This window comes from Belonocnema kinseyi, chromosome 4 (assembly GCF_010883055.1).
Source record: "Belonocnema kinseyi isolate 2016_QV_RU_SX_M_011 chromosome 4, B_treatae_v1, whole genome shotgun sequence".
NCBI classification, from domain to species: domain Eukaryota; kingdom Metazoa; phylum Arthropoda; class Insecta; order Hymenoptera; family Cynipidae; genus Belonocnema; species Belonocnema kinseyi.
The window spans coordinates 87,747,597-87,772,906 of NC_046660.1; the positions used below are offsets into that span (position 1 = coordinate 87,747,597).

General features: G+C 31.3%; 1 protein-coding gene across 3 annotated transcripts in view; it reads right to left on the bottom strand.

Moving 5' to 3' along the window:
* LOC117171431 (excitatory amino acid transporter 1-like) overlaps nt 1-25,310 on the bottom strand; it is a 105,143-nt gene that overhangs the window by 21,478 nt on the left and 58,355 nt on the right. For 2 of the 3 annotated variants that reach the window (XM_033358757.1, XM_033358758.1), the window contains exons 3-6: nt 13,426-13,823; nt 5,163-5,375; nt 2,512-2,695; nt 1,990-2,418 (exon numbers count right to left, since the gene is read on the bottom strand). In XM_033358757.1, the coding sequence (XP_033214648.1) occupies nt 1,990-2,418; nt 2,512-2,695; nt 5,163-5,375; nt 13,426-13,823 (1,224 nt within the window). Of the gene's footprint in view, nt 1-1,472; nt 1,751-1,989; nt 2,419-2,511; nt 2,696-5,162; nt 5,376-13,425; nt 13,824-25,310 lie in introns of those variants that run through there. The other variant, XM_033358759.1, reaches the window with a different exon arrangement.

Below are 25,310 nucleotides of genomic sequence, written 5' to 3' on the forward strand. Positions count from 1 at the left end.
AACGAAAAAAATACTTAGGGTGGAAAGCGAAAAAGTATCTATTAAGTTTGAATTTATTGAAAAAAGTTTATTACGGAAAAATTCCAATATCGTCTGATAGGAACGATACAGAATTCACTGAAGCAAAAGGATATCTACATCCAAGATATATTTCTTTTAGCTAAATGGAAGCATTTTATTCTTATTCTCCTTGTAAAATATAAGCGCAGTCGCAAAGAAAGAAGTTTCAGAAATCATAAATTGGAAGATTTTGAAAACGAGTATCTATTTCCTATAAATAGAAAATCTCATTATAATTGTATTCTTAATAAACAACGGAAAAATTAAAGTGTGATCAAAGTAGCTATTTCGCATGATTTATGAAACATTTCAAACAAATAGGTGTTACCAATTTTCGAAACAAAATGTTTCTTTTTTGTTGATACAATGATTAAAAAGTGAATAATTAAAATATATTAAATATTATTGTGCTTTAAATAATTCGATGCATTCAAACGGAAACATTATTTCAAACTTTCGCACAGTGGAGCAAAAAAAGTTTCTCTGGTCCAATTACTCTAGATCTTACAATTTTGCCAATTTTTAACTTTTAGTATAATTTTTTATTTAACACGAAAGTTGACATTTTTTTAACGATTTCATTTTTTTGCGACTACTTATATTTATGCAAAACATCAGAAAATCAGTAGGCATTCCTTACAAATTTATTTTTATTATAATGAATTAATGAGGAAAATTGCTACTTTAAGGTTAAAAATACGTGGTGGAGTAATTTTTTAATTTTTTGTTTGAGATATATGTTAAAATAATGCTTTATCATCAGCTTTAAAAAATCCATATTATTTTCTAATGTCATAAATATATTTAATACACAAACACATGTATTAGCCATTTCAGGCTCTAAACACTTTGCTCCTTTAACATCATTGGTCGAAAGTTTGTCGGAAATGAATAATATATACAATTATTTACTAGCTTGTAGCAATGGTTGATGTTTTAAATTAATTTCACTTGTAAAATCTTCCGCTTATGATACTTTATAAAACAATAATAATAGTTACCACATCGAGTACCAGTGAATCAGCATGGACCGAATTCATTAGGAGACTTTCCTAGATGATAATATTTTTTATTTATTCGAATAAATATTATAAATAATTACAGATTTATGGTAAATTTTAAGCCAGCAGATTTCATTTTTCAACAGAATCCACTCTAAATAAGTTGGGAAAAATCCTTCCTTTATAATACTTTACCAAGGAACAATAATTGTTCATGTTATGAAAAATTTTATATGAAAATTTACAATTTGACTCAGTAAAGGCCTTATTTATTAGGAGAGTTTTCAGGTGACAGCATTTGTTATTTATTTAAATATATTTGATAAAAAATACGAAAATCTACTTTTTTATGAATTCCGTTTAATTAAATCACAGTCCTTTTTGTGTCATTGCCAATCTATTTACTTAAAAAAAACTGCATACATTTGTTGAAAAGTGGTAAAGTTGTAAAGTAGGAAAGTCTATTTTGGATTTAGAAAATTTTAACTAAGCATTGTTTTTACGTACATTCCAAACAAAAAATTGGAAAATAAGGTCTCCAAGCATTTTTAAGCTTGAAGCAGCTCCCCACCCCTGCCTTCGTTTGGGGGTAGGGTTGAGGGTTAAAACTGTGTGTGATGATCTGTGAAGAAGAAGTGGAAGGGTATAAAAATTGTTCAAAATAGCGTGAAGTCATTTTCGAACGACCCCTGTAATAATTAAAGTATATTTTGATTAATTCAAAAGCCTTTAGCTCATTTAACTCATAAAATATACATGTTGGCTCTAGTAAATCTACTTAAATTAGTTTTGAAAAAATTTGTTCTTTAATCAATCACAAAAAATAAAATAATATCTCGGATTATTATTTTATTATATGTAATCAAAAAAATCGAAAGGACTTTCCCAGATTAAAATTGTGAATTTTTGTTCATATATGTGCACTCACCTGACAGCCACAATTTGACCAAGACTCAATTCCTGCTTAAGCGTTTGCGAAATGAAGATAGCAGCCACAGCCTCATATAGAGCAGTACCGTCCATATTGATCGTCGCTCCTATCGGCATAACAAAACGCGTAACTCTCGGGTCAATTCCATTTCTGTCCTCCAAGCAACCAATGGCAACTGGAAGTGTTGCAGAACTCGAAGAAGTTCCGAAAGCTGTTACTAATGCTTGTGCCATGTTGGAAATGTAAGATAAAGGATTCCTCTTCGTGAGCAGGAAAAATATTGCTGGGAGTATCAGAAATCCATGAATGCACAGCCCAATCAGTACAGTCATGAAATACATCCCCAACTGTTTAACTGTTTGTTCGATAGATTTGATTTCTATTATTCTTGCAGCTACCAAAAAAAGCACTCCAAGGGGAGACAACCTGTAATTATTTTTCATAATAGGACTATCTTTTTACAACTTTACCATAGACTTCTTTCGATTTGAAAAGCGAAATGAATCAACTTATTCTTACCAAACAACCCAGTTTGTAATTATCATCATCGCGGATGAAAGAGCTTCGAAAAAGTATAACAAAGGTTTTCCAGGTTCACCCATTTTTCCCAAAGTAATACCCAAGATTGCGGAAAAGACAACAAGACCTAAGATGTTGGTGCCGCTTGCTGATTCATCTCTTATAGTCCATGTGAACTTATCAACTGAAAAATATAGACCATGTTATATTATAATACAATAATATATTTAGGGTTGTTATGGAAAGTCAGGAAATTCAAAACTTATTAGGGCAGGTGAGGGAAAATATGAAAGAGTCAGGGTATTTTCGACAAATTGAAGCTGAAGTTACGGGGCCGCCAAAAATTACGTGAGGCTTTTTTCTGAATTTATACCCACTTCTCCTCCTACAAAAACTTTTTTTAAATTTGGTAAAATTAGGAAATGAACATACATAAAAATTCTTTTAATTAAAAAAAAAACGTAGAGCATTAATGAAATTAGATTTAAAAATAAAAATGTATTGCTTGAAAACTCAATTTAACTATTTTGTTAATAATCCATTTTTTGTTGTTTAAAATGTCACAGTTTGGTTGATAATTCTGTTTGTTTTTTAAATTTAATTTTTAAATAAGAACTTTATCCATTGCATTTTTGGTTGATAATTTACCTTCTACAGTTGAAAATTTAATTAATTGATTAAAACTTGAGGTATTTTACTGAAATTTCGTCAACTTTGGTAGAATGTTAAGCTTCTTGGTAAAAAATTCATATTTTTTATTGAAAATTCGTTTCATTGGTTGAAAACCTAACGATTTAGTTATAAACTCGGTTTTTTGTTGTCAAAAATTAAATTTTTTGATTGAAAATTGAAACTTTTATATTTTCTGTTGAAAACTCACATTTTTACTTAAAAATTCACCTTTGTGTTTAAAAATTCACCCTTTTCGTTAAACATTTATAATTTAGTTAAAAATTCATTTCTTTGGTTGAAAATTAAACTATTTTATTACAAATTCAAGTATTTTGGTAGAAAACTATAATGTTTTGTAATAAATTCATCTTTTTGGCTTGAATATTCAATACTTTAAAAGATTTTTTTCTTTATCGACTAAAAAGTCTTTTTTTTAGAAATTTAACCTTCTTGTTGTAAATATCTCTTTTTTGTTGCAAAATTAATCTATTTTAGTTCAAGATTTAACTATTTTGTCTCAAATTCTTCTTTTTTTTTATTCAACTGTTTTTGATAGAAAATGAATTATTTTTTGCCAGAAATATCAATTTATTCATTCCATTTTTGGTTCAAAATTTATCTTTTTAAGTTGAAAACTCAATTATTTGTTCGAAAATTTATATATTGTATTGAAAATTCATCTTTTTGACAGACAATGAATCTTCTTGGTTGAAAACTGATTTATATTTTTTTTCTAACGCACGCACGAAATGTTCGAGTTTGGACGCATGTATTGCGTGCGGGAAGTGACCAATTCCGAAACCGTGGTAAAAAGCAATTATAAAAAGACTTTTTATAGCTGCTGCGCTTGCGTTCTTTGAGTAAGATTACTTTTGCTTGCTGTTGCACTTGCGCATTTCGAGTCAGAATTATTTTCCAGGTCTGTCGGAATCATAACCTCACTTCATTATGATTTGACGCTTGAGAGACTGATTGTGAGTACAGAATAGTTATTGAACATACTCGAAATGATAAGTCACCATAAATTACTGATAAATTACCATTAATTACTGTTAAATTACCATTAATTACTGATAAATTACCATAAATTGCCGATGAATTACCGAAAATTTTCGAAAATTTTGGAAACTTTTAGGAATCTGAAATTATCGGTAATTTGGTATTTTTTCATAAATTTCTGAAAATTTGGGAAATTTAGCTAATTTTTCATCAATTTTCGGAAATTTTTGAAATTTATCAAATATTCAGCAATTTTGGAAATTTATCAAATTTTCAGAAATTTTTGTAACTTATCAAATTTTCAGAAATTATTGAAATTTTTGAATTTCTTCCTAAAAGCTTCGGATTCACTAAATTTCTATAAATTTTTGATAAATTGCAAATTTACCAAAAAATTAGGAGTTTTTAGGTAATGTTTGTAATTTTACCATAAATTTCCAAAAATTACCATACATTTTCAAAAAATTGGTGTTTAGTGTTTCTCAAATCGAAAATTTCCCGCATTTGTTAGAAAAAATATCGTGTGCTACAGAAGCTAAAAGTAGGCAGTTGAAACTCTTGTGAAGTTTACAGTACTTGCCATCGGCTCATCTTCATGTCGTCTCCGGCTCGTCTTCGGCTCGCCTACAACTCCTCTTCGACTCGTCTCTGGCTCGTGAAGCTAACTTCACACTCGTGTGAAACTGCCTACTTTCCGCACTTGTAGCACAGTATACTATTTTATTAAAACATTTTGTTGAGAATTTTCTTTGGTTCAAAATAATTTGTTGTAACTTAAAATGTATATTGTTTAGTTGAAACTTCATGTATTTTTTTGAAAATTCGTCTTTCTTGATTGAAAAATAACAATTTTAAAGATTCATTTTTAGGAACAGGAAAAATGAAAGAGTGGCCATGGAGAAGTCAAGGAATTTCGAAATTGGGATTCTGTAGCAACCCTGTATATATTTTTATTTATTTTTCTAATTAAATTTTCTTACTGCTCGATTGATTTTTTCTCGGATCAGAATCGTAGTATATTCCTGTTCGGTACTGCGAAATGCATGCTTCAACCAAATTAGGTGGAAACATGTTCCTGATCAAGTCTAACAATGTGTCGGGGGTTGTAACGTTGCGCTGCTCTTTCGATTCCGTGATATTTTCAAATTTAATGTCACCAGCACCAGGTCGAATCGAAATCACCAAAATTATACCTGTAGAAAGAGCATGAATACATATTTCAATTTTATTGCATCTTATAGTTTGGACAGAACAATTATTAAAGGCCTCGAATTGTATGCTTTTTTTGACTTTTTTTCGAATTCCTTTTCGACTCGTTTACGTTTTCCTTATTTCTTTACTACTTTACTACTTTTATTTTAATAAAATTGGAATTCTGCGAAATTGCATGGTCTAAAATCCATAGATTTTAAAAATTAGTTCAAAAATATACAATCATAAACTGAAGGTATAAATGAATAGGTTCAGTTTGAAACTGCGAAATTCGAAAATTTCAAATTAAAATACCCCATTCAAAAAAATGTTGAGATAAATTATTTCCATATTTAACAACACTTATAATTTAACAGTAATTATTTAAAAGTGAGCAATATTTAGTTGTGAACGGCTTAAAGAATAAACAATATTGTAAATAATAGAAATTTAACTATTGAATTTTACAAAACAAAATATAAAAGAATATAATAAAATGGAATTTCAAAGTTTTGTGTTTTGAAAATAGTGCAAGTTATATATTAACTATAAATAATTACAATTTAAGAATAAAGTTTCGAATATTGAAAGGATTACAGTTAAAATTAAACAATGTAAAATAAAATTGAAATGCTTAGAATTTTCAAGCATTTCAATTTTAAAAAAATAGAACTTAAAAATAATTTAAAAAGATAACAAAACCATCCAAGTAGAAAATGATTATTGCAAATACATCTGTGAATTCGGAAAGTAATTTATTTTTAAATAATTTAATGTATATAAACCCCAAGATTGAATGTATCTTCAAATTAAAGTTATCTTAGAGAAAAATTATATCTTTTATTGGAATTAATAAAGTTTTTTAATTTAAAATAATTTGAAAGCAGTGATTATCATTAAAAACCTCTCTTTGCAATTGAGTAAAACTTAAAATACTGAGGATTCCAAAATTGTAAGTTATAATACTAATTGAATTCTATTTATAGAATTTACATTTATATTTGTAATAAATAGTTATAATTTATAATTGTAATTCGTGAAGGTATTCTAAATAAATGCCTTCACAAAATACAACATTATCATTACAATTATTTGGAATTTCTTCAAAAGACTCTTTTATTCTTTTTTTTCTGTCTTACAATTTTTTTGCATTCACATTATTTATGATTGAGAAAGTATTAGAAATGTCTGAAATTTGACACCACAGTTTTGCAACGGATCTCTATATTTAGAGACCCGTGAATACGAAACTCAAGTTTTTACGATGGCGTCTGTCAGTCCGTCCGCCAGTAACAACAATAATTCTCGAAAAAATGAACGGATCAAATCGATATTTGGAACACTTTTTTTAGGTCCTAAAAGAAAGGACGAGTTCGTTAACCAGCCATTATGGATAAAAATGCAAAAAGTTAGAGCATTTGCAATTTTTTCGGAACCATTTTTATTTATATTTAAAATTGTTATGCACGGCTATGCATAGTACTCAGAAAGTGAAACAATTTATCCTCATGACTTTTTTTTATAAAAAGAACATTCTCAATGTGATAGCATTTTCAAAATTTTTTAAATCATCGGAAAATTACAATGTTAAGCCAAACGCACGATTTGAAAAAAAGGTAGGAGAAAAAAAATTTCTTTTTAAACCCCTACAAGATTATCATAACAACTTTTTGGATTTTCTTGGAAAATCTCAAATCTAAATTTTGATTGCACAAAAAATAATAAAAAATCAATCCCAAAAAAGATCTACAAATTCGTTATAATAACTTCTGGATAGGGCGCGTACTTTTTGTTTCATTCGTGAAAAATCATATTGAAAATAAAAAAAAAAATACAAATTTGTGGAAAAATGACAAAAGTTGCGGAAAAAGAGATTCAACAAAAAATCTTTACTCGATAAAGAGTTACAAATTTGTAATGACACCACAGCATTCAAATTTTGAACCAAACGACACAAAATACGAAAAAAGTCTCAAAGAGAAATTGAGATGACGCGTAGAAGTATTGTCCGGCCGGAAAAATCTATCAATACAAAAAAGTGGCCGAAACGTAAAACTACTCGCGATTATTCAGCCGTTTGTTGATAAAAATGCTTGAAATTTGTATGGTGTATTCTCAATATATAAGCGATGACTTTTAAAAACGCACTTGGTTTAAAAAGCTAATATGTTTTTGTTTTCTTTAATAACATATTGATTCCGAACGAAAACCACGTTTTGCCAACCTTGACCAGTGGGACGGTCATCGAAAAAATGTTATTTGAAGTAACTTATCGCGAGAAAGCTGTTCACTAGACTTTGAAAAAGTGTTTCTGAAAATTTGAAGAAAGTCGGCCGAAAATTGTGGAAAGGGCAGCGTTTTGAAGTCGACACACGCTGCCGCTGCAGTGCTCCACTTATCGGCCTTTGTTCCTAAGCAGCTAACCAGCAGCGGCAAAGAGCAACAAAATGCTCTAGCGGCAGCGTGTGTTGACTTCATCTCGCTGCCATTTCCACAATCTTTGAGCGATTTCCTTCAAATTTTCAGGAAAACTTTTTGAAAGTCTAGTGAACAACTTTCTCGCGATAAATTACTTCAACTAACATTTTTTCAATGACCGTCCCACTGGTCGAAGTTAGCAAAACGTGGTTTTCATTCGCAATCAATTTGTTATTGAACAAAAACAAATAAATTATCTTTTTAAACAAAGCGCGTTTTTTAAATTCATCGCTTATATATTGAGAATACACCATACAAATTTCAAGCATTTTTATCGAAAAACGACCGAAAAATCGCGAGTTGTGTTTTACAAAACATCGATTTTTGATCGGAAAATTTTCTAAGTTTTTATTTTTTATCTTATGTAATAATTATCCAATGAAAAAGTTTCATAGGAAAAATTTGTCGGCCGCTTCAAGCGGAATACGAAAGTATATTTTATTTTACGTTTTGGCCACTTTTTTTGTATCGATATATATACGAGGTGTTCAAAAAATAAGATGAATTTATGGTTTTCCCAAAAAATATTCATTTATTCCTCAATATTTATGTTGTCTCCTTCAAAGTAATCCCCCTCAGATATAATAAACTTGTGCCAAGGCTTTTTCCAATCATCGAAGCACTTCTGATAATCATTTTGTGGTATAGCCTTGAGTTCTTTCAGCGATGCAGTTTTTATCTCCTCAATCGTTGAAAATCGATGTCCTTTCATGGGTCTCTTCAGTTTTGGGGGAAAAAAAGTCACTGGGGGCCAAATCCGGTGAATATGGAGGCTGAGGCATGACTATGATGCTGTTTTTGGTCAGAAAATCTTTCACAAGCACTTTCAAAATTAAGCAGTTTTGGCACAAATTTCCCTGACACACGTCTCATGCCCAAAACGTCCGAAAAGATAGCATGGCATGAGCCAACCGATATGCCAACATCTTGAGCAACTTCTCTGATGGTAATTCGGCGATTTTTCAACACCATTTCTTCCACTGCTTGAACGTTTTCATCTGTTGTTGACGTGTTCGGACGTCCAAGGCGAGGTTCGTCTTCGACATCCTCTCGGCCTTCTTGGAACAACTTGTACCACTGATACACATTTTTTTACTCAAAGTAGACTCACCGTATGCAACTGTCAACATTTCAAGAGTTTTAGAGCACTGAATTCCATTTTTCACACAAAATCTAATGCAAACTCTTTGCTCCATTTTTTTCGAAAAAAGAAAATCGCCGAGCACACCAAACCCTTCTAACCTTTTACGCCTCTGCCAGAAAAACAACACGAGTTATATAGTAAAAACTGTGAACATATGATCGTGACGAGTGTACCAACACAACAAAACAAAAAATTTTAAACTTGAATGTACGTAGCCCGCGAAAATTGAAAAGTTACCTTACTTTTTTAACACCCCTCCTACTTCTACGCGGTTTCGAGCGCTTGTCGAGTTGTTGGATCTGTCATCTCAATTATAGTTTTTGAAAAATCATATAATATGTCTTTTAACCACTTTCCAATGGAACACTTAATTCTTTTTATTCATCGTAATTAATATGCAGAAAATAGACATTTTTAATATTACGCCAAAAGACGCGAGATACGTAAAAAATCTAAAAGAAGACTTGTCGGATATTTTGCTTTATCCATAAAAATAATATGAAAACAAAAATCCTATTCTTAGCATAACAACGCGAGGTAGATAAAAATGTCTGAAAAAGGATTGTAGTTTTTTATTTATTTTAAGGTGGTTTAGAAAATATATATTTACAAATGTCTGTCAAAAATCGAGCGCGCAGCGCAAATGTCACGATGCGAATGCGTACCTCAAAGTCTACAGAGCTTTGACAAACTTAATCTCAGAATAATATAAAGACGCATATAAATACTGCGATCTAAAAGAGATCTTTTTGACAAAGTTTCATTCCAGCATTTCAAATGAATAAAGAATGAAAGAATGAAGAATGAAGAAAAAAATGAAGAAAAAATAAATATCCGAGTGCAAAGCGCGAGGTAACGTAATATCGAGCGCGAAGCGTGAGAATCAACAGAAGCGCGCTTAAAGCGTGAGCCGTGCGCAGCACGTGATTAAAATATGCCCGCGTAGTAGGCAGATTTTTAAATCTAAAAATTTGCCTAGCGTTTGTCGTAGGCGATGTTTTAACTTCTTTTGAACAAATGCAATTTGCAACTCAATGGGGCTTTATTTAAGAAAGAATCAAAGTTAACTTACTATAACTGTGGAGTAAGCAAAGAAAACAGGACAAATCCTTTCGAGATGATTCTTCGATAATTATACAAATGCTGTATTCAAATATAGGAAACCATCTGTTTATCCAATATTATCGAATTATGGGCCACTCCTTTTTTCCCAAAAAATGGATTTATTAAATTTTGTTCGCTTAATCTAACTAAAAGTTTTAAAAGATTTTCAATAAATTTTAAGGAATCTCAAAGTTTTCAAAATTGCTAAAAAAATGTTAGGGTTATTACAAGCTTTTAGATTATTAGATCAGATTAGATTATTTCAAGTTACATATACAGGACGTTTACTATGTAGACATTGGGAATATAATTATATAAACTCTAGCAAACAATGCAACCCGTCTTGCATTTGTGTAATGCAAAAAAGTACTATATAGGCGATTTTAATTCGGTTTCCAAATCTCTCGCGCTCGAGATCTTGCGCCGATTGTTCAAAGGCTTCGAAACACAGAAGACGTACGCAAAATATACGTATAACCAAATTCTGAAAAAAGATTATCTTCCCCAGGATTCACCGCGCATTTCAAATAAGTAATTAGTTAAGAATTAAAAAAATGTAACACAACATTAAAATAGTTCATAAATACATTCGGGTCGTGCATTAAGTACTTTCTTAAAAATTTGAGTTGGTTTTCACTAATGTAACGGTACGTGAGTGATATTTGACGTTTGACAAGTGTCAAAATCGTTTTGTACTTCGATCTTAATTAATTAAATAAAGTAAATATCTGCAGGTTGTACGTAATTAATTGGTGATAAAATCTGTTCTTTTGCTTATTGAATAAAATATGGAAATCAAACGCTTTTGACTAACTGCAACGAAAATTGTAATCCGTATGATTATAAAAATTGCTTAGATAAATCTGAGATTCGAATGATGACAGGTAAGAAGAGGTGAATTATTCTTATAAGCTGGGTGTTCAGTGACCTTGAAATTTTCGTCTCAACTACTATAGAATGTGAAAGTACATATGTTTGGTGATATTTGACTTAGAAATTATAAAAATTATTAGCTTAAATCTTCAATATTAACTCATCTTCAGAATAGATCTTTTTATTCTAGACGTCGACAGTGCGCAAGTGCCAGGAATCTATGTCATTTCCGTATTTTTCGAACTGTTTTGTGTCGAAATATATGGAATATATTGTAAATAAAAATAACAACGAAAAATAAATGTGTAACTAAATCAGAGTTTAAAGAAAACAAATTTTTAAGTATATTCAGAAGAAAAACTGAGAAAGTGCGAAAAGTGTGGCGAGCAAGCCCATTATTTACATTTGTTGACATCGGTCGTCTTCAAAAAAATGTTTTAAAATCCGGAAAAAATCACGGAAGATGATGTTCCAGGAGCAAAATTAGTGCACAAATCGGTGGAAGAGCGCAGTGTTAAACAGCTTAAACGATGGATAAAATATAGAAAACGATCTTTAAACGGAAACAAAAGTGATTCAGTAGAAAGGTTAGTTGAGGTTGTATTTGGCAGGTATTAATATTTTCTTTCTTTGCTAACATTTCCTTACATATTAAATAAAGCATTGTTATCGGGGTTTCGAACCTCCTAAATTTTTTGATAAAAATAAAATCTATTTTATACTTTCACTTGAGAACGCAAAACTATTATATTTATGTATTTATAACCAGTTTATATGAAAGAAGGAAAATTTTCTTAGTACATACCTTATAACAGGAAATCGCTAACAAATGGCTTTTTATTGTCTAAACTTGAAAAAGAGAAGTAGAAAATATAATATTGTGTTATTTTATAGTTGTATTAATATTAAATATTTACTCAAACAAAGTTTTGAACTGCAAATCTTGTATAAAAAAAATATTTATACCTGCCATACAAAACCTCAACTATCCTTTCCACTAAATCACGTTTTTTTCCTTTTAATGGTGGTTTTCTACATTTAGGACATCGTTTCAGCTGCTCAATACTGTGCTCTTCTACTGATTCGTGCACTAATTTTACACCTGGAACATCATCTTCCGTGAGTTTCGCCGAATATTTAAGCATTTTTTAGAAAATGACAGAATGAGCCATGGCCATTTAACGGAATTTTCAAGAGTTTCACCACTCGGTTTTTGAGTATACACCATATTACAAAACATTAATAAAGATTTCAAAATGTTTCAAAGATTTATAAACATTTAAAAGGATTTTGAACATTTTATAAAGGCGTGTTTATCAGATTTTAAATATTTCATGACAATTTCACAAAGATTTTTAAACTTTCAAAAGATGTAAAGGGTTTCAAAGATTTAAAAAAAAACAGTTCACCAGATTTAAAAGATTTTTAACAATTTGGAAGATTTGAAAATGTATAAAAACATTTTATAAGATTTTTTTTTACTAATTATAGATTTCAAATAATTCAAGGATTTCATCGAATAAAAAAGAGTTCGCAAACAAAGATTTAAGACAAATTTCCCAAAGAAACCATGTCCCGAGAATTTTTGTGAACGCATTCTAATATTGTGTTATATATGGTTTTTAATTCGTAACTAATTATTTATTTGAAATGCTTGGTGAATCCTCGGGAACATAACCTTTTTTCAGAATTTGGTTATGCACATATTTTTCGCACGTCTTCTGAGTCTCGAAGCCTTTGAACAATCAGCGCAAGATCTCGAGCGCGGGAGATTTGGAAACCGAATTAAAATCGCCTATATAGTACTTTTTCGCATTACACAAATGCAAGACGGTTTGCATTGTATGCTAGAGTTTATATAATTATATTCCCTGTGACTACATAGTAAACGTCCTTACTGTATGTAAAGGTATTTCACAAGACATTCGCGATTTAATAGGATCGCCAACGACTTTAAACATTTAAAAAATTGCAATAATTTCAAGAGACTTTAAAAATTTTAGGATATGTATTTCAAGGTATTTTAAGGGACTCCAGATAATTTAAAAGAATTGCTATAAAACTTTAGTGTGTATTAAAAATGAAATTAAGGGTCTGCGGTCTAAACCTGTTAAATAACATTTCAGAAATTTTACACGGCGAAGGAAAATCGTTCTGCAGGCCTATGCTGTAGATACCAAAACGTGATTTTGGGAAATCCATACAAAAAAAACTAAAAGGAAATTTGCCATTTCGTTTGCGGGATATTAATTGCATATAAAAAATCTTCTAGAAAGTAAGAAAAAATCAGTTAAGCGTGACAAACAGCATGAGGACCGCACTCTCAGGGCGTTAATTTCGTTAGGTTGAGTAAGCTGTTATTTTGCGTTTGAATTCTGTCGATTTAGGCTGCAGGCCACTAAGAGCCATTCCCGAAACCATGCTTACATCGAGATATTAGTAAATATACTAACCTAAAATAACAGCACTGATGGTGGTAACAAAGTAATAGATGACTGCACGACTTCCTATCTTTCCACTTAGAGAAAGATCGAGAGATCCGATAGCTGAGATCAAACTGGACATGATCAAAGGCAAGATCAAGCCTTTTAGCATCCTTAAGAACAATTCTCCAGCATAATTTACGTACATCTGCTCTCTTTGACTCCATGATTCTCGACTTGCTCTTAATCCTATACCAAGAACTACCCCTCCCACCACTCCAAAAACAGTGAGTAAAGTTAAGGCATTGTGTCTCAAACATGTTGCCATCTTTTCCTTTCTTGTCCTCGGTAGTCTACTTGGTTCTTCAGGATAATATGATTTCCTTTCATCTTTCCTGTTTGGTCCATCTACTCCAGACAAGGGCGATCTGAAAAATACAAACTTTTATGAAATAAAAATTCAAATAAGAATTGAATTATTATCAAATTTAATAAAGTCATATTCAATTCTTTCCACTTTTAGAGTTATTATCATAATTTGCTTCGCCCTAATAATATAGTTAGTATTCCTATATCACTATCAGAATTTCTGTTATTATTCTATAATTTATGTATTTTAATCAATTCTTTGAAAAAATATTATTTTAATTGTTTTGAATTCACTTTATCAAAATTTGAATGATACCCTAGCGGTTGTACATACCTGCCGCAGACTTCTTTCAATTAAAAATATTAAAATTAAAATTAAGGATTTCCATCTTTTTAAGATTTACAAATATGAACGCAGTAAAATTCCCAAAATTTTCAAATAGCATTTATGAAATTTTTATTATATTGAATTTCGGAAAATTAGAGTTCAATCCTGGTGATCAATTCCTCGAAAAATTGTATCAATTAAAGTTCAAACCCTACCAATTAAAATAAATTATTAAAAGGTCGCCTATAATAGATGCTATTACAATTTTAAAATCCAGTCACGATTAGATTAATTCAAATTTAAAAGGATTGATACAGATGTAGTTAAAACACAATATTTTGAGTGGACTAAATTAAGGCCATTTAACAGTCTATACAATAACCTTCAAGTGGACCAGATGTAAAAAATATTTCTTCCTTGAGGAAATTGAGTTCTAAATGAACCTTGGAGGAAACCAACCAATTTTTGCATGACCCCTCACTATACAATAACCTCCAAGTACACCAGGTGTAAAAAATACATTTCCGTCGAGGAAGTTCACTTCTACATGAACATTGGTCGCAAACAGCCAATTTTTTTCCATAACTCGTCATTATAAAATAACCTCCAAGTGGACTAGGTGTAACACGTCACTACAATATAACCTCGAAATGCACAAGGTGTAAAACGTACATCTTCCTCGTAGAAGTTAATTTCTAAATGAACCTTGGAGATGGAAGATGTATTTTTACACCTGGTGCACTTAGAGGTTATTGTATGATAATGTGTCATTAAAAAAAATTGTTTGCTTGCATTTTATGTTCATTTAGAACTCAACTTCCTCGAGGGAGATATATTTTTTACACCTGGTGCACTTTAAGGTTGTTGTATGGTGATGAATCATAAAAAAAATGTTTTGGTTGCGGTCAATGTTCATTTAGAACTTCAGTTCCTCGACGATGTTTTTTTAAACCTGGTGCACTTGGCGGTTATTCGATAGTGATGGGAAGTTAAGGTATACTAACGGGTAACAAAAAAATTCATTGAATGCCTTAAAGGTTCATTTAGGACTTAACTTCCTCGAGGAAGATGTATTTTTTACACCTGGTGCACTTGGAAGTTATTCTATAGTGACGGATCATAAAAGAAATTGGTTGGCTACCTTCAAGGTTAATTTAAAACTCAACATTTATTTCCTCTTTGTTTGCACTTTTAATTTGTATGGGATTACAATTTCATATTATCCCCCGTGTAGGCAATCACTGAGGCAGATTTGCGTTCAGTCAGGGCATTCTCTAGACCTTCTATTCAAGACGATATTTTTAGGCCCTAATCGAGTGCTGGCCAGCCCATCATGACCAACAAATTTTTCAAGAATGAAACCTAAATATCTTTTTGCATATTTCCAAAAATAGCCAGGGTGTTTATCAAAAATGAAAAGAGCATTAAAAAGTGTTTTTTTTCTCATTATCTAGTCAGTTCTTTCATCATAATATTTTGCACTACAATTTCAAAAAGAGCTAGGGTGTTTAAAAGTATCAAAAATGAAGAATGAGCTCTAAAAAAAATAATTTTTTGCCTCATCATCAAGTCAGTCATCCCGGGCCCTAATTGGGCGCTGGCTAGCCTATCAGGGCCAAAAATGTGTTCACCTTTAAATCAATTTATTTTATTGCTTATTTTCAGCAATATCCAAAGTTTACAAGTATAAGAAATGAAAAATGTACATTAAAATCAAAGAATTTTGTCCTCATAATCTAAACTCTAAGCAGTCTGTGAAATTTTGTTTGACGTCAACCACCTTAGATAGATTTTCACAAGACCAACTGACTGGGACTAGATTGGCTCATTTAGACTAACGCTCGATTAGCTTGTCGAGACTAGTGCCTAACCATACAAGAACGTTTCACTTCTCAGCAACATAACAGGCGGTCTTGAATAGATCCCCGATTATTTTCTACACGAGTCAATTTCAAATCTAAAATATAAATATTTTCTATACTTTCCAATTGAATGTTTACGGCTCTTCAGCATAAAAAAATACATACATAAAGATTCCACCAGGTTGGGATCCTGCAAACGAAAGTATATGAACAGCTCTAGGTAGTAATAGATATTCAGTTTTGAATTGCTTGATGTATATTGGTGAAAGTTTTTGACACCGCACAGTAAAAAAGTGTTCAAAATGATACCGAAATCAATATCATTTCGATATGCAAAAAAATGATACCGAATTCAAGAGCATTTTGATCGGCCGAAGAGAATGATCGACTTTCAAGATCATAATGATCTAATTCGGAATCATGTATGAAGTCAAGCCAAGATGGCTGACGTTCTTACAATACTTTAGCTCATATTCAAGCTTTTCATGGTTTCTGATCGTGCAGTGTACTTGAAAAGTTGAAAAAATAACGAAATCTGATATTAGAAAATATCACTTGTTAAGTGTAGTTGTCACTTGCGTGCGGTTAGATACCATTTTTAGGTCATGTCATTATGACACCGGCGAGAATAATTGGCGGCCATTTTGTTTAATCTGACATATAAATCAAAAAATGAGATCAAATTGATCTGAACGGAAAATCATTATGATCTCGAGAGTCAAATGATCGCTGGGACAAAATGCTCTGCAACAAAATTGATCCTTTTTGTTTACTGTGCGACTTAATACTTTGTACGAATACATATCAACATATACGACAGATCTTCCGTGATTTGAGAAAACACCGTTAACTGCAAAATGAACGAAGCCGAGAAAATCGACGAAAACTGTTCCAATCTTTACTCGCGTGTATCGCGAATTCTAATTCATTTTCTGCAGTTTTTTTTTGTTGTTCTTGGCTAATTTGCAAATAAACTTTTCTTTTTTGCAACAAAAGTTGTTAAAAAATGTTAATTAATCATCTAAAATGCAGTTAACGGTGTTGATTGGGATGCTGAAATCCAGAAAACGCGCCGTAACGGGCTGTTACGGCTCTCTTCGAATCACGGGCCTCAGAAATAGGCCTGTCGTGATTTGAGAAAACGCCGTTCACAATAAAAGAATTTCGCAGCTAAAAATAAATGCAGTTACGGCGTTTCTCGAATCACAGACGTTTTTTTTTCGAGGTTCCATGATTCCGGAGAATGGTGTAAGCGCGTACGGACCTCTTGGAAATCGCGAAGGCTCGAGATCACCGCCCGATAATTTAGTAAAGTTCGTAACTGCCCGTTGCGGCTTTTTCACGAATTTTCCTGTGACGTATTCAGCTGTCCATGATTTAAGCCTGTAGTTAACTGTCAGTTACGGCTCTCTTCTAAATCACGACTCGCCAAATTTTGCAGTCAACGGCGCTTTCCAAAATTTAGCAATAATTATTCTAAAAGTTATTAACAATTTGAAAAATTATTTTAATAGTCAGTTGCATCTTTTCTTCACGATTCCAATGGTATAAAAAACTCATTTTTAGATTTTTTGCAGTTAACGATGTTTTCTCAAATCACGGCAGAATTGGAAGAGACCAAATTGAAATATTTTAAATATTGCAGGGATTTGTAATAATTAATTGTAGTGTTCAAATTAATATAGTAAGCATTTAAATTAAATAGACATGTAAAAACTTATAAATTGAACGAAAGTTTTAAAGTTCAAAATATATAGATAAAACTTCTTTAAATTCTTTAAGTACAAAATTATTTCAGCGTTTCATTGATGGTTTTCCGATAATGGATGTTTCTATTTAAAATCGCAGTTATTTTAAACCTTTGAAATCGAATTTGAAATTCAATTATGATCACTGCAAGTTAAATTAATTGTATTTTTATCAAATTTGTAAAGAAAATAATATGAAGGTAGAATGTAACGAAACCAATAAAAGACTACATCTTATTCTAGTGAAATTTTATTCTGAGACTTGAACGAAAGATTCAAAATTAGATAGATCCGTCAAAAAGACAACGTACTCGTAATATATCTACATATATTAATGTGAATTTAAAAACTTCATTTTCCGATTGTACAGGACATGCAAATAATATTTTAAAAAGTTAATTTAAAGCTTAAGAAACAATCCTATAATATTACAGGGATGCATTTTTGGTTCACTTCACTGTGGCAAATGTGAATGGGAGCAAAGGCCATTTTAGATAGAAAAATTTGCCTAATTGAATCTCTAGAGTCTCTCGTGAATTTTTTATTTTTAGTGCAAGCATGTGTGTGGGTCAGTTATATATAGAAAGCGTTTCTCATGCGAGAAAAGCACGTGAGCGAGAAATACGCGAGTCACCAACACAGGACATGACATCACAAACGACGAGAAATTGGTCGTTCGTTATATACGATAGACGTTGCGCTGACTGCATATTGTGCTCACACGTGTACCCACTCATGTCAAATCGTCAATCCGTGATGATTATAAATGTGAAAGCTCAGCCAAAAAGCACGTGGAATTGACCTGTCAGATTACATTGAATGCTTGCTCTTTTAACCCTAACAGAATGAGTGACAAACTATTTTTTGGGGATGAATTAATCAATTGATCCCTTCTGAAGTCTTATTTCTGTTCTATCAACAATTTTATGAGGTTTTAGAGACGCTGTTCAATTTCAGAGCATTCAGAATATAATAGTCTAATTAAGTGGATCGAATTTTTAAGGCATTAAAAATGACATGTCTGATTAGTGAAGTCTCACTGATTAACAGCTAAATTTAACTGATTTGCTAGCGTATACACCTTAATTTGAATTACCGATATACTTATTGCAGATTCATTTTTAGAGATTATGTTGTCCGATATCGTCAAATAAATAAGGTATCATCATTTTCAAATTTCTCAAAAGGCAATTTAAATTATTCTGTGAAAAAATTTAAAATACCTAAAAATGTACATTTCTGTTCTTCTTAAAATGATGAGCTTGTGTATTAATTTTGACACAAAATGAAAATCATCTGATTAAATGAGCATAGCCGAAATTGCAGAATAGAGCCTTGATTAAGTATATAATCAATTTTCATTTGAAACCGATTAAAAGTGAAGCGATGGTTGATGAGGGTATGTGGGTAAATACGTTTCATTTGCATGGGAGATAAAGTGATTATTCCTTGAATTATGTAACCATTTTCATATGGGACGAATTTGAACAATGTTTTTGTTATTGCAAACGGAAACAACTTAATAAATTATAAAATAAATCTAGAATAGGCAATAATAATTAATTATGGGAAACCACCCTGCAGTAGATAATGTTCTTTCAGAATCATTAATCAAAAATACTAACGAATGTTAGATCATTAAATTAAGGTAATTAATAGTTAAGACACGATACGTGGGGGGAAAAGTCGAATATTAGCCAGAGTTTACGACCGGCGCAGTACAACGCCAGTTGCAGTTCTGAATAAATACCAGTACTGTCTGTTAGTACTGTGCCAACCATCGGCAGAGTACTGGTTTACTATTGGCTCAGTGCTGACTGTCATTACTGGTAGAATAATAAAGCAGGAATTCCGCCAACGGTTGGCGCCATACTGATTGACAACTGGCCCAGTACTGACCGTCGCCTTGGGTGAAATACCGTCACAGAAGTTCTGCCAACGGTTGGCGTGATACTGGTAATCTACTGGCGCAGTACTGATACATATTACTGGTAACGTACAGACACAAGAGTTCAACCAATGGTTGGCATTATACTGGTTTACAACTGGCCCCGTACTGACCTTTATTACTGGTATAATATCGGCACAGAAGTTCTGCCAATGGTTGGCGTGATATTGGGTCGACTACTGGCGCAGTGCTGATACGGATTATTGGTAAAATACTGAAATAAAAGTTTAACCAGCGGCCGGCGTCATACTGGCGCACCACTGGCTGAGGAGTGATATGCGTTACTGGTGAAATACTGGCACCGGCGTTTCCCCAGCGATTGAAGTAGCAGTGGCCAAATACCAACTTCAAGTGCTGATTGACAACTGACATAAGAGTTCATCCAGTGTTTGTCGTGATACTGAGTCTATTACTGGCACAATACTGATACGTATTACTGGTGAAAAACTGACACAAGCGTTCAACCAACGGTTGGTATCATACTGGTATACTACTGGCTTAGGAATAATCTTTATTACTAGTGAAATATACTGACATAAGAGTTTAACCAACGATTGGCAATGTTCTGGTTTGCAACTGGCCCAGTACTGACCATTACCACTGGAGTCATACAGGCATAGGAGTTTCGCCAACGGTTGGCGTCATATGGATCTACTACTGGCGCAGTACCGATACGTATAACTGGTCAAATACTGACACAAGAGTTGAAACAACGGTTGGCATCATACTGGTGTACTACTGGCTTAGGAGTGGTATACATATCTGGTGAAATACTGGTACGCGCGTTTCGCCAACGATTGCCGTATTTTTTTTTGTAATTGTCACTAATTGTATTTGAAATTAGAATTCAAACAATGTTTTTTTAAAATGAAAAATCGTATTTTTATTGCGAATTTTCTAAACAGAACAGTTACTCATGTTCCCAGATCGAAATGTCGGTAGTGTGCCGGAGTTCAACACCGGCGCAGAACTGGCCCAGTACTGCCCACCAGTACAGGCAGCCGGTGGTTCGCCCAGTATGGCAGATCGTTGGCTGCACGACTATATAGTAAATGTCTATAAATGTTGTCAGGGTGTTTTGAAATGTCGAGAAATTGACTATACAATTAAGGTGAAAACTTTTTTTTTCTATTACTTTTTTTAAGGAAAATATTCTAAATTCCACCTTCATGAAAAATTTTTAATGTTCCGAAAAAATTACATTGTATGTATGTCTTAATCGTTGTAGAATAGTCTAAAACACCTAAAAAGCAAAACGTTACACAAAGGTTTAAAGAAAATTGTTATTAACAAAATTGTTGCGCAACGTGGTAAAATTTCTAAGTTCCGTCGATACAAATTTTTAATGTTCATTAAATGTTATTATCAGAACTTTTAAAATGGTCTAAAACGCGAAAAAATAAAATATTACACGAAGAAAAATTCTAGTCGATTTAAATAATTTATTTAAAAATTATTTTATTTATATTTCCGTGGACAGTTAGTTTATTTTATATATATTTGATGTCTTATGATGATAAAAAGATTAACGAGAAAAAAGAGTTGAAAAATTGTTGTTTTAACTTTTCTGAACTGTAGCTTATGAGGTAGGCTTTTTCACCAAGTTTCAACTTGTCGGATTAGCGCAGTGGTTAGCACTCCCGACTGCTAGGCGATAGATTTAGGTATCTAGATGTAAGTTGGAAACCCCGTTACGTTAGAAATATTATATGTAATTTCATGTGTAAAAGTGTAATATATGTATTCATTCTAAGCAGTGTCATTAACATGTATTGACAAAATACTCGCAGTCAATTATTATTTATTTCTTGAATACCTTTTTTGTTATATCTTTAGATTATAAAAATAGTGGGTGTTAAAATTAAACAAATAGGTTGAAAATTATATTGTGGTAATTATAAATAAAATTCGGAAAATATGCAGTCGTATGATGATGAATGGATGGTCTTTAAAACAATTAAATAATTTTTTATCATTTTTAAAATTTTAAGCATTACAAGCAAGTACTGGCGTAGTACTGGCCCAGTATAACCAGCCAGTACTAGAACTTCGACAGGCGGTAGTAGGCCAGCACTGGACCGGTGGTGTATTTCTACCTAGGATACCTTCGTTATCACTTGGAGCCTGACCAGTTCCTGCCCAGTTCTAATCTGCAGTAGTGGCCCAGTGGTGAACTTCAGTGATGGCCCAGTACTACAGGTCAGTACCTCGCCAAGCTTGCAGTATTAGTTGAGCCAGTACTGGGCCAGTACTAACAGAGGGTACCGCAGCAGTACCAAATGTAAGTACTAGCCCAGTACTGGCTAAATACTGCAAGTCAGTACAGAACATTGTTATCATTAGGTGTTTTACCGGTATAAGGCCAGTAGTCCTGTCAGTATTCAAACAGTACTGCGCCAGTACCGAACTCCGACCGGCGGTACTGGCGTGGTACTGTACCGGTGGTAAATTTTCCCCTGATTGATGTATTAAAATTATTATTGATTATTTTACTAATATTTATGCTTATACTTCAATATCTACTGTAGGTTGATATCCCCTAAACTTAAAACTAAAAAGCTATCAAATTCGTATCTTATCAAATTGGTTTTTCAAATATAAAAAGTTATATTCGCGTTAAAAATTAGTTCTACGTTCTTGACCGGTAAAACGTTTAGACAATTCAAAAAATTTCTCCGTTTAAATGTTCAGAAGCTTAACATACAGAAAAGTTTATTCGGTTAAACTTTCCATTGTTTGCAACATCATTTTTTGTAAACTAACTTCAGTTAAGGAACTAAAATATTGCGTAGTCCGAAATGAACTTCAAATTTTTATTTGAACTAATATTTATTAAACTACAAATGATCAAAAATTTTATTTGTTAATCCCAGGCTTCATATATTTCCCTGTGCACATGTTTTCCCCCATTCGACTCTTTTCCTCCTTCTCTCGTTTTTCGAATTAAAATGTGAACTGAATTAATAGAACTTAACAAGAAAATCCACCTATTGTTTATTGAGATAACTATTTTTCATTAAATAGTCTAGTATTATATTTTTTGGTTCAAAATTAAGCAATTCCATTTTTGTTTGAAAATGTATCTTTTTAATTTGAAAATTGAACTACTACTTAGTTTAAAGTTGAGCTAATTTGTTAAAAACTAATTTTGTTTTCATTAAAAATTCATCATTTTAGTTGAAAATATATGTATTTGGTTACAAATTTAACTATGCTTTGTTCAAAATTCGTTTATTTTTAATGTGGAATTAAAGATTCAAAATCCAATTGTTCGAATCAAATTTATCGGTTTGGTTAAAGTGCTTACTATTTTGCTAAATCTTTTTTGGTTGCAAATTAATTATTTTTACTAAAATTTTAACTAATCGATTACTTGTTGATCAAGAATGTTTTGTAGTTAAAATTGTTAGCTACTAGGTGAAAAATGTATTTACTTTGTTGAAAAGTTGACTTTTTTTATTAGAACATTAATTTTCTGGTTTAAAAAATCTTCTTTTTGTTTAAAAATTTAACTATTTGGTTAAAAGTTTATCTATTCTTTTGAAAGTGCAAAGTGAAATGTGTTTACTGGAAATTTCAGAAAATTGGGGCGTTTCAAATTGAATTTTATATAATACCCAAATTAATTTTGTTTAAAAGAGTTTGCTCCTCTATTTTTGTGAAAAATCTCCTTATTTTGCAAAATAAAACATAAATGGTTGAAAATATAACATCCACTTACTAAATACTTTTTAAGCTTTTAAATTTGATATGTTATATTTTCAACCAGAATTTAGTTGAAACTATAATTTTAACTGGTTAAAACGTGAAATTACCACGATCATTTGTCAAAAAAAGTTCTTACTAGTCAAAACGCGTAGATTTTTTTAATTCCATCTTATTTTGTGTTTTAACTGAAAATATCAGTTAAAATTAGATTCACCGAATTGTGCTTTTGAAAGAACAGTGTTCAGCGCGGGCCAGGATCCGGTCTATCAAAAGTTTAAGAATTACAATGAACAATTTTATAATTTTGGCGACTTACATTTGAAATTAATAGTTTGGGAGATTAGAATTATTGAAAGAATTTTTATTTATACGTTTTTAAAATTGAAGAGTTTTCAATTGTAAATCTTCAAAATTGTACAATTAAAAAAACATTAAAAACTGCATAATTGTACAGATTTTACAGAGAACCCAAAGCCTACTAAAATTAAAAATAAAACTAAAATTAAAATTAAAATTATATGAAAGCCGATGTAGATATTCTATTTTTTTAAATTTGTGATTAATAATTATATTATACAGTACTTTTATAAGCATATATTTTAATTTGATAATTAGGCAATCAAAACAAGTATAGGGTGATAAGCACGCTAATTGCACTTTTTAAAATATTAAAATTAAAATTTGAATTCCTCGACTATGTGACCATAATTCTATAAATTACCATAGATTGTATGAAAACACTAAGACGTGCTCGACTTAGCACTTAATTTCCTCCTCGTTATAAAGAGCCCAGAAAGTCGAAAGTGGAAAAGCGAAGAACTGAGTGTCCTGGGCGTTAAAAATGCATACCAGAATGTGGAAAAGCTTCGACCCTTTTCACATGTTCCTATATTCCAATATCGGAATTCGATTCTTCATGAATGCCTATCTTGCATATGCGAAGCATATCAATCCTTCAGAGTTCAAAATTCAAAATCATTCAGAATGAACAAAGCCTTATTTTCATTGCATCCATATTCCGCCAGAAAATGAAAAAAACACAATTTACATCATTTTGTATCCTTATGCCAATAAGCCTGTTTAATTTTGTGTTTCACGTTTATTCCTGTATCTTGAATTGAAAATATTTAAATAGTTGCCTAACTACTGCATTGATGTTCAAATACTTGAACTTTTTAATCAATAGATATCATTTTTATCGAGATTTTTATTTAATTTCAATTTATTATTCAGTATTTATTATTATTTATCATAATTTATATTTATTCAACATCAATGATACAATTTCTCAAATCTCAATAAATAATATACGTTTTTTAAATTTTCAACATAATCTCATCATTTGCGATTCATAATATAATAATAGCTTTAAATTAAAATCCAGAATTGTCAACTATTTGATTCAAAACAAAAATTTTCTATTTAATTTTATTACCATAAATTTTGTAGAATTTGTTTATGTAAGTTGTTGGCTTCAGGGCCAGGTGAGCGTTTATTAACATACTCTAGAATTTTCTGATTCATAAAAAAAAATCTTTTAATATGATTGAGAAATTATTCTAAATACCTAAGTAGAATGCTAACAGTAATAAATAAGAGTAATCATATTCAGAATGAATCTAAAGAGTATTTTAATAAGCGCTTGGAAAGATAAATTACATCACTGATGATCGAGTGTCGGCTGACTATGAAAGCCCATATCTACTGAAGTGATTTAGCCACTATAGGGAATTTAATGAGAAACGTTTAGACGTTGAATGTAGAGAATTTCAAATTTCAGGTTTCTAATCGATTTCATGGAACCACGGAAATACTGGAGTAAGTCTGCGTAATAATTCCATTGAATAATTATTAAACCTATTTTTTTAAACTATTATTAATATATTATTTTTTACTGTTAGAATTTTTTAGTACTTCTCCTAGAGTTTATATGCAAATAATGAAAATAGATA